Source organism: Ornithodoros turicata, unplaced genomic scaffold, assembly GCF_037126465.1.
Source record: "Ornithodoros turicata isolate Travis unplaced genomic scaffold, ASM3712646v1 Chromosome42, whole genome shotgun sequence".
Lineage (NCBI taxonomy): Eukaryota > Metazoa > Arthropoda > Arachnida > Ixodida > Argasidae > Ornithodoros > Ornithodoros turicata.
Window position 1 is genome coordinate 229,517 of NW_026999372.1, and position 15,833 is coordinate 245,349.

The 15,833-nt window shown below is 46.7% G+C and overlaps 1 protein-coding gene across 3 annotated transcripts; it reads right to left on the reverse strand.

The window, feature by feature from the left end:
• Positions 1–386: 386 nt before the first annotated feature.
• Positions 387–12,095, reverse strand: LOC135374084 (uncharacterized). Of its 3 annotated transcripts, none has more exons than XM_064607081.1 (6): positions 11,935–12,095; positions 10,760–10,926; positions 8,346–8,475; positions 7,212–7,379; positions 5,396–5,542; positions 387–679 (listed from the first exon to the last, which is right to left on the reverse strand). In XM_064607081.1, exons 1-6 carry the CDS (start codon positions 11,998–12,000, stop codon positions 494–496), a joined length of 864 nt encoding a protein of 287 aa, XP_064463151.1. In that variant the 5' UTR covers positions 12,001–12,095; the 3' UTR covers positions 387–493. The 3 variants fall into 3 exon arrangements, with proteins under 3 accessions (XP_064463151.1, XP_064463153.1, XP_064463152.1); XM_064607083.1 differs by lacking the exon at positions 11,935–12,095 and adding an exon at positions 8,564–8,662 and having other exon boundaries at positions 10,760–10,832; XM_064607082.1 differs by lacking the exon at positions 11,935–12,095 and having other exon boundaries at positions 8,564–10,852.
• Between the last annotated feature and the right edge of the window lie 3,738 nt (positions 12,096–15,833).

Below are 15,833 nucleotides of genomic sequence, written 5' to 3' on the forward strand. Positions count from 1 at the left end.
ATACGAATTTTCGACTTCTTTTGAATACCGAAGCGAATTACATCAAATACGGGATTCTATATTCGAATTAATTTTTGATGTTTTAACTCTAACGGACTATCAAGTGAAACCTACCATGGTCGATTCATTCCATGGCTGATTCATTTCCATAGCAAAATTCGGATTTTTAGGATAGAACGGCTTTTGCTCTATATTGCAATCTACGTACTGTCTCTGAGAGGGTATCCACCTGGCCGTACTCATAACGCAAATGTAAAGGCGACACTTCCCACAGCTTTATATTAGAGTCCATACTTATGGACTTGGGCTTTCCAGCTTTCGGTTAAGACTTTGGCTCAGCCATCACGGAAGGCAGCAAAACACAGCAGGAAGATTGCAGGCAGGAGTCATGGATGAAACATCATATATTGCATCATATCACATCAGATTGCTTCACGGCCATGTAAACAATACTCCGCATCCAAACGGTAATCACATTCTTCACATGAGCTTATCAGCACGAGTCCCCGCACTTTATCCCCTGGTAGTTCTTGTTCATATTAACTTTTGCCCGCTTCACAACGCCAAAGTCACCCTTGGAATCTACGAATGGTGGTGGTGCTGAACACAGGTAGTGAAAGTGGACGTCGAAGATGACGTAGCCGCCCGTGAAGTTATGGTTTTGGAAAGACCAACACATCTGTCAACAAAAGAAATATGTTGTCAGCAGGTTGTAATGCTTCCTCGTAATTTGTACAAACTCACTCATTCCCTCAAAAAGGTCTTCGAACTAATAGCTGTACAGTATGTAATCCTTCACAGTCGGAACAATTCCGCATCTACATTTTATATCCGGACCTTTCGCAAACCGACATCCATTCATGGTAACGAAACCCCGAGAGGAGGGACAAGGGACACACACAACTTGTCCCTTCAACAACCCTTCTTTTCTCTCGTCTTGCCACCACACCACTACTACAACTACGAGCTCGCTATTTTGAATAGAACAAATCATAACAATCTTCGCCTTATAGCAGAGTGACAGCGTTACAAGTAACTGTCAGAGGAGCTCGTTCCTTTTACAAGTAACTATGCCAAAGTTCCTAGTTACCTTTAGCTCGCTTTTCACTCTCGTCCACATATTTCCTTGCTTTCTCTACGGTTCCATTATTGCGTTTTTTGCCATAAAACGTGATATTCAATCAGTGACATTATTTTATTCAGGACGTAAGAACGGCTGCCATTGAAATGAAGCTGAACCACTGTGCGCCTACCTGGGGTAAGATGCAAAGCGTTCGGAAATACCTCTATAAGAGAAACAGCATCATGACATTGGTCGACAGAATGAAACCGAAACAAATTGGATGGAGGGCTGGGTTCCACGAACGGACACTTGTTCGCTGTCTCCCATGGAAAGAAAAATAGGCCCGAGGGTCGCCTCCCTTCAAGGGACTATGTCGTAGTCACCTCAAGGTAGTAGCTTTCGGGCGCACCTTGTTCACCTTTAACTTCAAGCGTGGTTGAATTCTACCGAATTTTGGCGCTGTCGAAGTCATTTTTTTACAAATAGGGAGAGGTCTAATGTTGGACATAAACGAAAACGATCTATGCGAAAATGCTGCACTCCGCTGCAGGCAACTCAAGGCCTAACTCAACTGCTCACGCGCGCTGCACCTGCGCAATGTTATTTTGTGTCTGTAGTAACTTGGAAGTAACTTATTCTTTTTAAAGTAACTCAGTAACTGCGAATTACATTTCATGCTGAACAAATTCATCATTAACTTAGTTTCATTTTGCACACGGTAACTTGCAAAGAGTTCATTTTGACGGGTAACTTCTCAGTCTATGCCTTATATATAGGGACGCAGCAGGGTGTAGGGACGCTATTCGGTCAAAGCCAGACAGCTATACTGCTCAAGTGCAACTTGCACGCGTTTTCTTTGCACTATTGCAGAACTTATTTATAAGTAAATTTCTTAAGCGGTTCCTGTGTGTGCAGAGGTAGAGCACCTGCATTTTCCCCTATTTCCCTAACTTAATATCTGCTTTGGAAGCTCGGACAACACGGCTTCGGTTGGCTTCCCAGGAACACATTTTGAGAGACTATCCTATCGCAGTTTTGGACGAGTCTTTTGCTTTCCAGCAGCGTGTCTGGTATTTTGGACGCAACATAAAGTTTGTGGTGTAGTATGTCAAACATAGGAACACAAAAAGCCACATAAGCGTATATCGTAGAAGGACACAAAGGAACACCGATGAAGTCGTCGACAGGAAGTTCCAAAGCTTGTTCACCCGTGAAATATGTCCCGAAATGTCCTCTTTCGAAGGCAGTGAGAAAATGATTTCGGCTAGCGGACAATTGAGTAAACGCTACCAAAGTACGGCGGTGACAGTGCGGCCATTCGAAGGTTGTGTCACCAAACTGTGGGATCGTACTAGATAGCGCACGCGATAAATTTAAAAGATGCCGCGAAGACGACGACGCTACTCGGATGGCGGGCAACTATGGAGAGCGAGAAGGACTGGTGTGCATACCGGCCTACCCACCCTATGGGAGCGCGGAAATGGCACTCGGTGATGTAAGATTGTTTACGTCTATGCGCTGACGCTCGCTCCGCACGGAACGGTTTTTTTGGGGCCGCGAGATGCTCTTCTGCTTCGACTCACGTGTCTTCCTGTGAAAGGCAGAACCTCGCACCGCGTCGACTAATACACAAAACGTACTGATGCAGGATCCACATCGCGCGCAATCATGATTAGGCAGCGATTGTGATCTCCCCCAGGTGTGGACAAAGCGAGTCTTGGCGACAGAGATAAACAACGCAGACACTTGTCCCCCATTCGGGAACATGATTACACACTCCAAGATTCAAGGAGGGTTGGCGCAATCGCAGTGGCTCCTTTCACCCTCGTCGTCTCGCTACTCGCACTGCCGCTTCCGGTTTCGCAAGATTGCAGCGATGACAGCGGCCCGCACTAAGAAAACAGACAAACGCCGAAACAGACAAAATCGCATTTGTATTAATGTAGATTTCAAGTAGACATCTTGGACCAGTGTTTTCTTTGAATTTGAAACTTCAGGAGGCATTATGCAACGCTTCCACCAGACGGCTGCAAACGAAACACCAAGATCACGAACGTGTAGTGCGGACGGCAAGGCGCGCACAGCGGGATTGCGCCGACCATGATTGCTGGTCGATCCAGATTGTGCGCGACACTGCGAAAGCAACTGGGCTGGTGGATGGCCTGTCGCGGCATCACGAGCCGCGAAGTCTCGCGCAGTTTCACTTTATTTTCGATTGCTTTCGGTGTTTGATGCTTTTTGCATGGTGTTCGCAACGTCACATTACGATTACAAAACGCATAACATCTTTGAATGCCTAGTGAACCTCTGCATTGCTCACCATAAAAATAAAGTTGTTGGTGCCACACACCTTTTTAAGTATTAGATTCTCGAGAATTTCAAACACTGTGAATATAGTAGCATGTATCGCTATGTTTTCGAAAATGGCGCAGCTAGAAGCTAATCTCAGCGAGAACTACAAGAAATTACGTGACGTACAGAGCATATACCATGATGTTTAACGTTTCCACTTCAATTGATATATTGCATTAAATCTCAGCGTGTCACTGCCGCTATGTGCGAAACTTATTCCTCGAAAAGAATTCCAAGGATGAGTACGTGCCCACACAAATTTCATTCATGCACACTACACTACATGCGCACTACAAGCAGCGTGGGACGCAGGCAACCAAGGCAACCAAGTAGCTCAAAATGCTGTAGCGAACATTTCAGGAGAATCGCCGAGTGACATTTTCTTCGTGTACTTTGAGGCGCTACCTTTACCATACATTAAAAGCGAACACATTACTGCCAACTGCTGGGTGGACCCCTGCACGACTTCAAGTTCGGCCGTTGTTAGATTATCAGGATTATGATAAGTGCGCAGCGTGATGCACCAGTACGCCACATCTTCCTTTCCCTCGAATTTGCAGCGTACTGACTCAATTTCGCAGGTACTCCCGGGTTATCCGCGGTGCTCCTTGCACATGGGGCTACGAGGGCGCGTGCAGCGACAGCGAGCAGAGCCGTTCGTAGCCACCTGTCGGCAGGCCCGTCGGCGTGACCCATAGGCTAACCTCTTTCATCGATCAACTCATTTATTTCATTAGTAGTCATGCCTATCCGGGATAATTGCACGAGATACCGACATGCAAGGGGAGCGTGGCTGTCATACGAAGAGCACAGAAGAAGTGTCTGCAAATGAATCTCCTCTTTCAGGCAGAAAGCTAACACCGCTGTGGAGCACACCCCTGAGATGTTGCGTTTTATGAAATATGCCATTTGACACGGCGCTTCTGTAGAATACACTATTAGAAACTATCGTTTTGAACTTTCGGCACAGAGGCTTGTGATACACACTGAATACGGGGTGTCGCACCTAACATATATTGAAATATATATATATATATATATATATATATATATATATATATATATGCTGAAGGGTACTCCTTAGGAGGGCATTAGCAAACTCGAAATCAAAGCGCAGCTTCGAAGTTGTCCGTATGAGAGCACCTGGTCCCTTCGGTCACCTGATAACAGAGCAGTTTTCAAAAAAAAAGCAGTTTCTTTGATAGACCGTACGCGAAAAAAGAAAAATCGTGAACAAACAAGATTTCTTCTTCATTTTGTTCATCGCGCATCTTCGGAGACGCGTCTTCCATCACCCCAGTGTGAGAGGGTGAATGAGCGCAGTGCTGTCTCATGCGTTCAGCGCGTCTGTTGAGCTCTAACTTGCAAAAACAAAACAAAAACAAATGCGCCCTGTGACATCGGAACTGCCCTTATGTTGGGTTGCATTTTCTGTTTTCTGTTAATGTTCTTCCAGCACGCAAGAGCCGAATGCGTGGTCTTTCCCTCTCTCACACTGGGAGTGAAGGAAAGACGCGTCTCCGAGATGCTTAATGAACAAAAAAAAAAAATGTGTTCTATCACGATTTTTGTGCGGATGATCTATCGAACGGATTTCTTTTTCTGAAAAGAATAATAATAATAATAATTGAAAAGATAATTATTGAAAGTAAATTAAGACATTGCCTTAGGAGTTTACTAATGCCCATCTAAGGAGTACCCTTCAGCATATGCTATATGGCACCTCATATGCATATACTTTTTTGAATATGTTCGCATTTACCTAGGGCAACCTGTATAAGCGAATCACCAGAAATGTAAAAAGATAGTGTGAGAGAATCAGGGAATATAAAATATATACACTTTTATATACACTTATATACACTTTTATAATAAAAATATAAAATATACACTTTTATGTACACTTATACAGTTATATATACAGGAATTGGCTGTGTGTAAGGCTACTAAGATACAGGACCTTCACAATGGTATACATACCTTTGCCGACATAGTGCAATCCGAGTCGTACGCTACTTTGACAGTGATGTCAAACGTACCGCCCCATTTGTCGAATCGGATGGTGTCGGTTTCAAGGTACAAATTACGTTTGATCACTATATCATGATATCGTTCCTTTTGGCACACCTGTAAATAAGGACTCAAGGTAGAAGTCAGCATTACTACAAAACTAATGCAACAGATCAAATGGCATACATTATCATTTAGCGTTTTTAGAACACGTATACACTACTGAAATCGCTTACGAACCAACCCAACCTTCCAACTAAATTTCTCTGCCGGATCTCTGAGAACATAGCCCCTGATGTTCGAAACAGGATTCTGACAGTGAAACCTCCTTTCACGTCACACTTAACATGTGCACGAGAAAGATCGGTAACGTGTGGAAAGTCGACCGAGGACTGTAGCAATGTGGAAGAGATAAACATTGATTTCAGCGCCGTCTGTCGGAGGTTTACGACGCACGTCAAATGAACCCCAGCTGGTCGAAATCACCCGCTATCCAACACTGTGGTACGTGCAACATGCAGACAACCCTTACATAAAAAATCACTAATCACTAATTTTTTGGGAACAATATGGTAATGTTCGGCTCCCTCTGCAGCTGAGGACCTCAGGACGTGAAGTAGGGCACGCTAACGGGAGAGCAGCCCAGACGATTGTCTCGTCTGCTTCCAGTTTTCGCCGCAATATTGTAATGGGGAACTTGCCTAGTCATTTCCTTGCCATTTTCTTTCTCTTTTTTTGCCAGAATCCGAGCAGGCATAACACTTTTTTCACCCAGCCTCGATAGAACCGGGCAGTGCGTTACGGTAACTATATAAGGTGTAGTAACATTCACACTGAGAATGTGGCGAGAGCCTGCATTGGCCCACACGCCGAAGTTCACGAGGGTTAGCAGACGACGATAGCCGAAGACGAACACGATTGAAGCTGTTAAAATAGCTAGATTCCCGGCTGATTCGGGTGGCCGGGATTAGGGTGGCCAATCTAGCGTGGTCGCACACCTAGCAGTTTCCCAGCTCAGGCCGCGTTGTCATGAAATGACCAGCGAAAAATGTGGTCTTTATCTTGCCGCTGTTTATTACCACGGACACTTGCATAGTTCACTGTACGTACGTAACCATAATCTGACCAAGTGAGCGGCCGTGAATTGATGGCGTAAACGGGTGGCGGTATTCATTCTGGCTCCCACATCTTATTGCTGTTTGTAATAATAAGGAGCACAAACGCGCAAATACTGGATACTAGGAAACAATTGGATACTACCAGAGGCAGACCGTTCTCTTTAATTATTATTTTTTTGTAGGGGGACCACCACTGGGCAGCATACTACTACACTACGGTCAGTTGCAAAAACCGGCATATACGTGGGTCAAGACTTTCCCACTCATTTGATCCGCGCCTGGTTCCAACATAGCGTTGTGCCAGCGGCCACGGCCAGCGGCTGTGGAGTGTGTCATTCGCTGTCTGTTTCCCAAACTGCTTTTTTCCGGAAGACGTTGGGTGCTTCCCGTTTCCCCATAGAACAATGCTGCATCTAGTATTCCTCATTTTCAACGAGGACACTTGTCACTGAAAGCCTGTCTCCTTTCCTTTAGAAGGCGATGTAGGGCGCAGACTGACTGGGATAACGATTAAAGGGGAAAAGACCTAGTGACACGGGACAAAAACGACACAACCGAAGTGAGGATTCTGTATTCTGTGTATCGTTCTTGCCACCTTTTCTCGATGTCCTTTTTCCTTACCCCTATAACGTTCACTGTCCAAACCATGACAGTCAATCTCGGCTTACCAATTCTTTTGGATTCGCCTGGGTGACACTCCGGCATAGAGCTGTGAGTGGTCTATAAGCATCCGTGTAGGCAGTTATAAGGGCCGCAGCGCTAAAAGAGAGCACTTCCGCTGTTTTCAAAGGCAGCGGTTGGAACCCAGTCACATGCCTGAATGACAGCGACTCAACCTGCAAGAACAGTAATGGTAGCTTCAACATCAATACTTATATGCATGGGGTGAGCACACATCTTGCTTAGCTAAGAGCGTATGAATACCTCGTTCAGCAAAACTCGTGGCATTTGTCCTTTTGCCGTAAGCTGAACCGCAGTACCACAGTTGGGAAAGACGGGGCAAAATCTAGCGCGCGTGCATAGCCAGGCGCCTGTCTTGGGCCAGGCACCTGTCTTATCGACGCCATCTGTCGAGCTGGGAACGCTCCTCGATCTTTGCCGAAAGACTAAATGGCATGGCTGGTTGGCTCGTTTGGTTGAGGTCGTGGGAATGAATTCTTCCTGCGGATGTGCGCTTTCCGGTTTTCCTGCAGACCTTCCAGACGCATGTCGGCACAGTTACCTGTGAAGTTGGCCCACGACACGTACTAACCTGCTCGTCACAACTGTTCTGTCCAGCTGTGCACGGCTGTATACTCAGTAGAAACAGTTGTTTGCGGCAATAACAGCGTCTCCGTCAGTTGACTGGGGAATCGTTCCAGTTCCCTGTGCATGTTTCCCACGCGCATTTATCTATCAAGTAGACGACGCAATTGCTATAAATGTTCTCCCGTACGAGGTCGGTCAACCTGCCAGCGTTCTGGTCTGGGTCTGCGACTGAATATTTTACTGTAGCACGGTTTCACCAACACAGATTAACATTTCAACCGAGATCAGCAGTCCCTGAACTTGACTGTAACCCTCACCTTTACTTCATCAAGAGTAGTTATTGTCACTAAAACACTCAGCACATATCTGACTAATGTTGCTAAAAGTAATTAAAGTGTTAATTTCAGTTTTTCGCTACCCTTGACCTTAGTTCGAAGCTAAGCAGCGTTGGTGAAACCGCGCCAATGTCATATTGCGAGTGGCACTATTTCCATCGTACATAGTACCCATGCGACGAATTGTTCAGTTTCGAAACATTAGATAACTTTGCTTACGAATGATGACTGCATAGACGGCATGCCAGGTCCCTGCCAGGGTGACGGTCCTGTAGCCCTGCATACGTTTGGGTCCATTATATTACGATTAAGAGTTGCTCGGTACACCAATGCGTCTGGCTTAATTACTCTGTAAACAGAAGAGAGCCAGCCATGAGAAGCAGCCAGAAGCCCATACCGCAGACTCTCTAGCTAGTAGACATCGACAAAAGACTTACGAGACATTCATTTCGGCGCACTAGGGAGCCTATTCCATTCAATAGCAGCGACCGAACAGTAATGTTTGTCCACACCGTCTACACACGCACAGTACGAACCTGGACGCACGTGATGAACACGACAATGCAATGCATACGTTAGGATACATAGTAAAAATGATCGGTAGCTGGAAATTGGAGCGAAGTCGCAGCTGTTAGTGTGTGGTGGTGGAGATGGTACCAGAACTAGGAAATCGCAGAGTGAGCGCGCCATTTCAGATTGGTTTTCCCACGCTATCCATCATTGTCTGGCGTCTGATGACACGCAGACGATGCGGTTTATTGTCCGGGAAGATTTACTTTCCCGTATTCAGCAGTCCCACTTAGTCACTGGTTTAGTGACGTCTGAGAACTTCGTCCGCAAACCACCAATCACCACCCTGCTGTTCTAAGCCGACTGCCGTGAGGCCCTTGGTGGCCTCCATGGAGTTTGTGTGCGCAATGCATAGGCCTAATCTACGCTTCGCCGGAAATTTTTAGGCGAATTACTGGTAAGTTTAGACTTACCTGTCGACTAGAAGCGTTCGTTAGGCGGATGTGGTTGCACTCCAATGAATATTTGCCCGCAATGTCATTTTTTTCGCCGTTCACACGGCATAAACCCGGCGATCTAGTAATGGTCTAACTCTCATGTATTCGCATAGGAGAGATTTAAACTAAGGGGGGGGGGGGGGGTAGTTTAAAGCCGGTCTAGCGCGGAGCAGCTGTAAATGAGCATTTCGAGAAAAAACCCAAAATAGTTTTTGCTAGATACTGTTGCCTACTTTTCAAGTCGAAATTGCAGAAATTAAGGAAAAAGAACGTTGTGATGGACCCGTGAGCGAAGTATGTGAGGTAATAAACCCCCCGCCAAAAAAAGTTATCGGTATGGAGCGGAATTTTGAAATCCGCTCTGCAAATTTAGAACAGATATCGTCCACGTTAGTGATGTCAACTGTTATGCATCATTAACAATAGTGTTTGCTGTGCTGTCGTTGCTGGTTCTAGTTGATACATTTAACGATTTGTTGCACACTATAGTGATCGCCGGTACTTGTGAAAGATCTTGGTGTTCCTGGTTTACTGTTAAGTGTGTCCTGTTAAAAATGCATCAGTCGTGTAAACGGAGGTCACAAGAGCGAGGGAGAAGGGGGTGATCGCATGAAGCAGTTATACCTCCATGTACTTTACAGCTGTACAGCGGAGGATGGTACATGTTGCCCAGGATGTGAAGGCATAAATATCGAACACGTTGCTCGCCTGTGAAATGTTAAGAGTGACGTCCCAGAATAGTAGTACTTGGAGGGTACCTGGTGTTATAAGTGGGACGTCCCAGTGCATTAACAAGGTACAATATTTCACGTTTCACTCTGGAAAAGGCACCACATGCAGGAAGCTCTACATCCTCTTGAAAGCTTCGTTTGCTTGCCCAGAAAGATGCAAGCTCCCTAGGAAAGCACTGTTGCGTTCTGTGTCATTATGAAAGCACTATGTTTCCGAAATCGCTATGAGCTTGTTTCTCGGCGCAATTTTGTGCTGGTGAGATCGGGTTATGCTTGTCGGCATCAATCCATGGTGCTGCTGTACATGTCAACTGGGAGAAATTTTGATTTAAAAAAGCAAGCATGTCTTTAGCATGTTGGTTATTCGATAAATGTACATGTAGAAATATCCCGCAGAGGCATACAAGCAAATATTGCGAGCAGTGTTTTGTGTCAACAGATTTGTATGGACAAATTAGAGCCTCCACAGGGGCATATAACCAGTAGAGCGTCAAGCAGCCCATGTAGTCATGATGTCGATACCACGGTTAGCAGTCTGCAGATCCTGCGTGCAAAATTGAGCTACTTTCTCCGCCCCCTCAATCAGCTCGTGACAATGTGTATAGTGCGCGTGCGTTTCAGCTTCAGAGCCGGAGAGACTACGTGATCGATTTAAACCCGACGTCATTAAACAACGGTTTAAGTGGCTTGGTGAATACGGGCAAATGAGTTTACCCGCGGCTCTTTCGGGACAACGACCAGGTAGAAAAAGTATGTTTATGTGAGTGTTGGTGCGTATGACTTGAACGCGGTTTCGTTGAACCATCAAGTGTGTGCAAGTGTAATCAGCGCAACATTTCCATCCTTTCGAAGCCTGCCGCTAAGATATTCATATGGCAGCACCCTGGACCCTCACGTCGGACACACATGGTCTACTCCCTGTACAAGTTGATTGAAGTTAGCCATGAGGGTGCTTGGTTGTTGGCTTCCCCGGAGTATGGCCACACCTAGAAGCACGTAGCCAACGTTCCTCCTTGGCGTTGGTTCTGCTCTCATATGGATATTTAGAAGTCTGTCCGTTTCCTGAAAGAATTCAGTCAACACCTAGTCACTACAACGTTGTCATTGTTGGTATTGGTGGCAATTTCGACAACGCACGCGCAGGACACTCAACTCAGTTGGCGATTGAAATGAGCGAGTGGTATACGAATGGTTAGGTTTGTGTACTGCTGGCTTCTTCGGCACGCTGCGCATAAAATTGCATCCTGTGGCAGTTGAATCACCAATGTATCAGCTTCAGAGATCCGCCACAAAGGAATCAAGTAAGGGATTGTCGACTATCATGCGGCGGATACTAGAACGCACCTTTTGACACCACCTAATATTCCCAATAGGACATTAAAGGGCCCACATGCTGACAACAGTTCACCGGATTATGTTTTTTACATGTTCCATGTGATGTGTTACGTTTCGATAAAATTCCTGCGCGAATCAACTGCCGCGATGAAACAGCATCCACGGTCATGGACACAATAAGGGCACGCCGGGAAAAGACATAGGTACTACAAGCAGGAGCGAGGATTTTTCTGAGGGCGGGGTAGTGGGTCCTGTCGTGGATAGCATGCTGCTACACTGTCAAGGTGAGTCGAAACTATGTAACGACAGAAAGAGAGGGGTGTCGGATGCTCGGATGCCCCCCCCCCCCCCCCGCCATATCTCAATCCGCCCTTGACTCCAAGGTGACACTAATAATGCACCAGGGCACGCACTTCTAAGCACACTAACGGTTAATTCGCCGCATGCTCGTTTTCAGAGATAGAACTACTTCGCTTACGAGCTCGGCATGTCTATACCAATTTTGCTTCTCTATGTCATTCGATTCTCTATTCGATCTATGTCAACGATACCCCTGCCTTAACCGGGTGCTCTACTTTACTCATAGTTCGGAGAAAGGAAAATTAACGCATAAAGTGCTCCTCGGCTTCTGCTTTGGAGTTACCAATATTCGCGAAACTGCGAACTGCATATACTGTGCTTTAAACTGCGCATGAGATGCGCGTATCTTGACAGGTATAGCATCATAACACTCGCCTTCCAGAAGATGCAACGTGAAGCGGGATTATGTGAGCCCAAGAAACCACGTCCGGTGAGGTCCATGCATGACTGAACGACGACTGGACTGTTGGAACTTCTGCACGTCCGGTTGCATGAGCTCGCGCTGCTTTCTTTTGCTTCTTCTTCGTGACAGATACCGGCCGCTTTCAACAGATGGTTGCTTTCACAGCGCCAGCTGCTAACGGGAAGGTTCTAGGAGATCACAGCCCTCCTCGGTAGTTCAGTCGGTGACGTGTTTGCGTGCTGAGCTCAAGCTCGTGGGTTCGGTCCCGGCCGAGGACGGCAGCAATGTCGGGGAGGTAAAACGCTCCAATCTGCTAGATCCCTCGTAATCCATCTAACCACCCTACTGAACCGGCGCCGCGATAGTTAAACAAACGAGAGTGTAAGCAGTGTGACGTCACGTCAAGTCTTGGTTTGTCGCCTAGATTAGTGTCCTTGCGCAAGGTGGAGAGCAATGTGCCAATGGAAACAATAGGTGGATGCAGGCTAGCTGGTTGTTCCATGCACAATTATTCGACACAAAACATAAAGCAGGCTTCACTTGTTCATATCTCAGTAGGGTCCATGTACTGGAAATCTAAAAAGCGCGTGCTAGAGCCCTGCACGGCCGACTTTGCCGGGCCCAACCCGGCCCGGGCGCATCGAAAAAAGGCCCGGCCCGGACCTTCATATTTTTATGCGGCCCGGCCCGGCCCAGCCCGGTGACCCAGTGACTAGAGCCCGGCCCGGCCCGGCGTCTAAGCAAACAGAGCCCGGCCCGGCCTGGCCCGGTGACCCGCCAAGTAGATCCCGGCCTAGTATTTCCAGCCGCGCGACGAACGCGTTTCTGGCGATTATCAAACAAATTTACAAGTAAATTTATAATGAGAGAAGACAAACATACAAGCAGTGATACAAGTAATGGCGGTTTAACACCGTAACCGCACGAGACCAAATTAAATCCAGAACGCACGCGGGCATGGGCGTTATCGTTACACTGTCAAGATTTTGCGGAGGTAGAGCATGCTGTCTACAAACTGCTTCTCCCAGTTCCTACCCCTCTCACCAAGCTTTGCCAAAGTGATTGTGAAATATGTGAGGAGTGAGGAACAATGTAAAGTGGCTTGGAGAATGTTCTAGAGGGTTGAATCATATGCATAATGCAGTATCCTTTGCTTGTCTTTGCAAAATATGCACAGGAATGACGCAAGCGCATGATGATATGAACTAATGCATCTCCATTGTGTGGAATTAGCTGCGTGGCCCGGCCCTGCCCGCGGTGGTGGCGTATTTTGTCGGCCCGGGCTCGGCCCGGCCCGGAGCACACAGCCAATAAGAAGTCCGGCACCGGCCCGCGGGCCGGGTCGGGGACCCGGGCCCGTGCAGGGCTCTAGCGCGTGCAACACATTCTGCTGACAGCGCTCTAATTCGCTGGTGGCACGTTCGCTGTGTGGAGCCCGTGTGTCCCGGAGCCCGGAAGACCAGCAATTTACAGTTCGTCCAACTGTTTTTCTTTTTCTCTCCCGATCTGTGCATCCGTCGACGCAGTTTACAACAATTCTCACTCTTGCCTTTTTTTTTTCTATTTTTGCAACAGACCTCTCATCATAACCACTTGACTGTAGTGGTTGTCACTTTTTGATGTAACTTCCCCCAAAGTATCATGAACAATTGTAGAGATTAGTTTCTATTTTGCTTCTCGTTCAAGCAGGCAAAACGCGGGTTCCTTTCTTTTTATTTCGCTGCTGAATGGCAGTGACCTTGCCACATGCGCGACGCCAGACCAGACTTTCTGCTCCGCGTTGCTGGGCGATGTACTGGATGTACGGTACCAAGTTTTCGACGTGTTTCAGAGCCACGTCGCAGCGGAACGCTCGTTTTCTTTAGTTACTTGTGCATTTTCTAATGGGGAGGTGATAGGGCAAGGTTCTATGAAATGTGCGCGGAAAATGGGAACTTGCAGAACTTGGAATTCCGATTCTTGCTTTGTGCCCAACTGACGAAGTATATTCGGACCTCCGCTCCCAACTGTGAAAATACTAACTGATTACGCATGCAAAGAATTTCGCCCCCCCCCCCCCATGGTACTAAGAACTTCTCACTGAATTCTGAACTTGAAAGTTTGTGGTAACTTCGTTACATAATTACCTCAATGACGTAACGATGTAGGTCCCTTTATGTCCTATTTTGTATCATGTGGGAAAGTTGTGGGACCCTACCTGTCCTATATTCACATATAGGTGAGTCGTAGGATCCGACATGTCTCATATTAGGCTATGTAGGAGAGTGTGGTGTCCTACTTGTCCCATATTCGGCAATATAGGAGAGTTGTAGGACGTGACATTGCCTATATCCGGCTATGTAGCAGACTTGTAGAATCCTACAAGGCATCAAAAAGGAGCCATGGTAGATCTTACGTGACCTGTTTAGCTTCATGTGGGGAGGACGTGGAGAATTATTTTGAGATATGGAAGTGATATATTAACCCAACAACAAACATTATTTGATTGCATATATATATATATATATATATATACCCTTCAAAACTGGGGCCCAGAACAAACTAGTCATATTCAGTCATGTTTGCACACATACGGCAGGTTATCATGGCAGTTTATGTTGAAAACAACTGAATGGACTGGTTGCATTAATTTATGGAACATGCATAGAGTATGTCCATTACTAGTCGACGAAACATCAAGCATACAATGATGCGTGCATTCCTTTGAGTGCTATTTAAGCACACTTAGACAGCAGTGCGCAACCGGTCGAGGTGGCGGTTGAACCCCATCGAACGACATTGCGGTGTCGATGGGGTTCTCGGTCTAATATCTGGCCCTAAACCGGTTCTACCAGGACGCGGTTTGTTTTGACGGATTCCTCAATCCTTCGCCTTCACGTCCACGCTCACGGCTTGCAGGAAATCCTAAACGTAGTCGAGAGACTTGGAAATTCCGTCTGCCCTTCCTATACATTCGGAGCTCCGTAACATCCGCCCCGCAAGTGAGGTCGCCGCCAGCATTTCCGCCCTAGTAGGACTTGAGTCGCTCTACGATCTGTCAAATGGAGCCATGGGTCGGTCTTTAGCGGTTCGGGGGTTGTGGGCAGAGACGCGTTCGTAACTCTGTTGTTCTAAACTTTGAGGCCCTTTTTCGGAAGGAAGCCCGCGTCGGACAGTTTTCAACTTTCTGGAGTGCACTCGGAGAACGTGGCAAAATTTACTACAGCGGTCTTCTGGTTCTCGAGCTACCGGTTTCCGTGTTTACACTCCTCCCACATAAGTCCCAACGTAGCGTCTTACACGGCACTTGAACTACACATGTGACGGTGCGGTAAATAATCGCAGTCATTAATTCTGTAGTGGTTGCATCGGGTCTAGTCCATTATATATCAGGTGACAGGGGATTTAGAGTATATTAATCTTCTACCTCAATATCTTCAACATGTGCGACACTTCTACTTTGTCCCCACATCAGACGAAAACTTCGTTGCAGTTGTAATTGGCGGTCGCATGGTTCGTTGGTCCTATGGTAGACTGGTTGCTGCATGTCCCTGGCCAGCCCCTGAGCAGGATGTAAGGAGGTGTGCGGGATGATGAAAGAACATAGGAAGTATACAGGGTGTTTCAGTTAAATCCCCGGGCTACATAATTCGCGAACCGGTGCACCAATCGAATAACTTTCTTTTTTACAAGTATCTGTCCAATACCGCCTACAAGATGCGCACCGCGTGAATGAGCGGGAGGCGCTCATTATTTAAATAAAAATGCAAATGAGTTTCGTAAAAAAGCGTAACTTCTAAAGCAGGGCGCTGTCGGTATTAAAATGGGTACTACCCCTTTTGGGACCTTCAGTGGACACCTTTCAGAGAAAAATCTGCCACCGAAGCAGGTC

What these genes read in the sequence shown, in the direction of transcription:
- LOC135374084 (XM_064607081.1), bottom strand. Translation starts at nt 12,000, where the DNA reads ATGGACCTCACCGGACGTGGTTTCTTGGGCTCACATAATCCCGCTTCA. An exon ending in CACGTTGCATCTTCTGGAAG is followed by an intron (nt 10,927 to 11,934) that starts GCGAGTGTTATG and finishes GAATTCTTTCAG; the next exon opens with GAAACGGACAGACTTCTAAA. An exon ending in CGTCTATGCAGTCATCATTC is followed by an intron (nt 7,380 to 8,345) that starts GTAAGCAAAGTT and finishes CTGTTCTTGCAG; the next exon opens with GTTGAGTCGCTGTCATTCAG.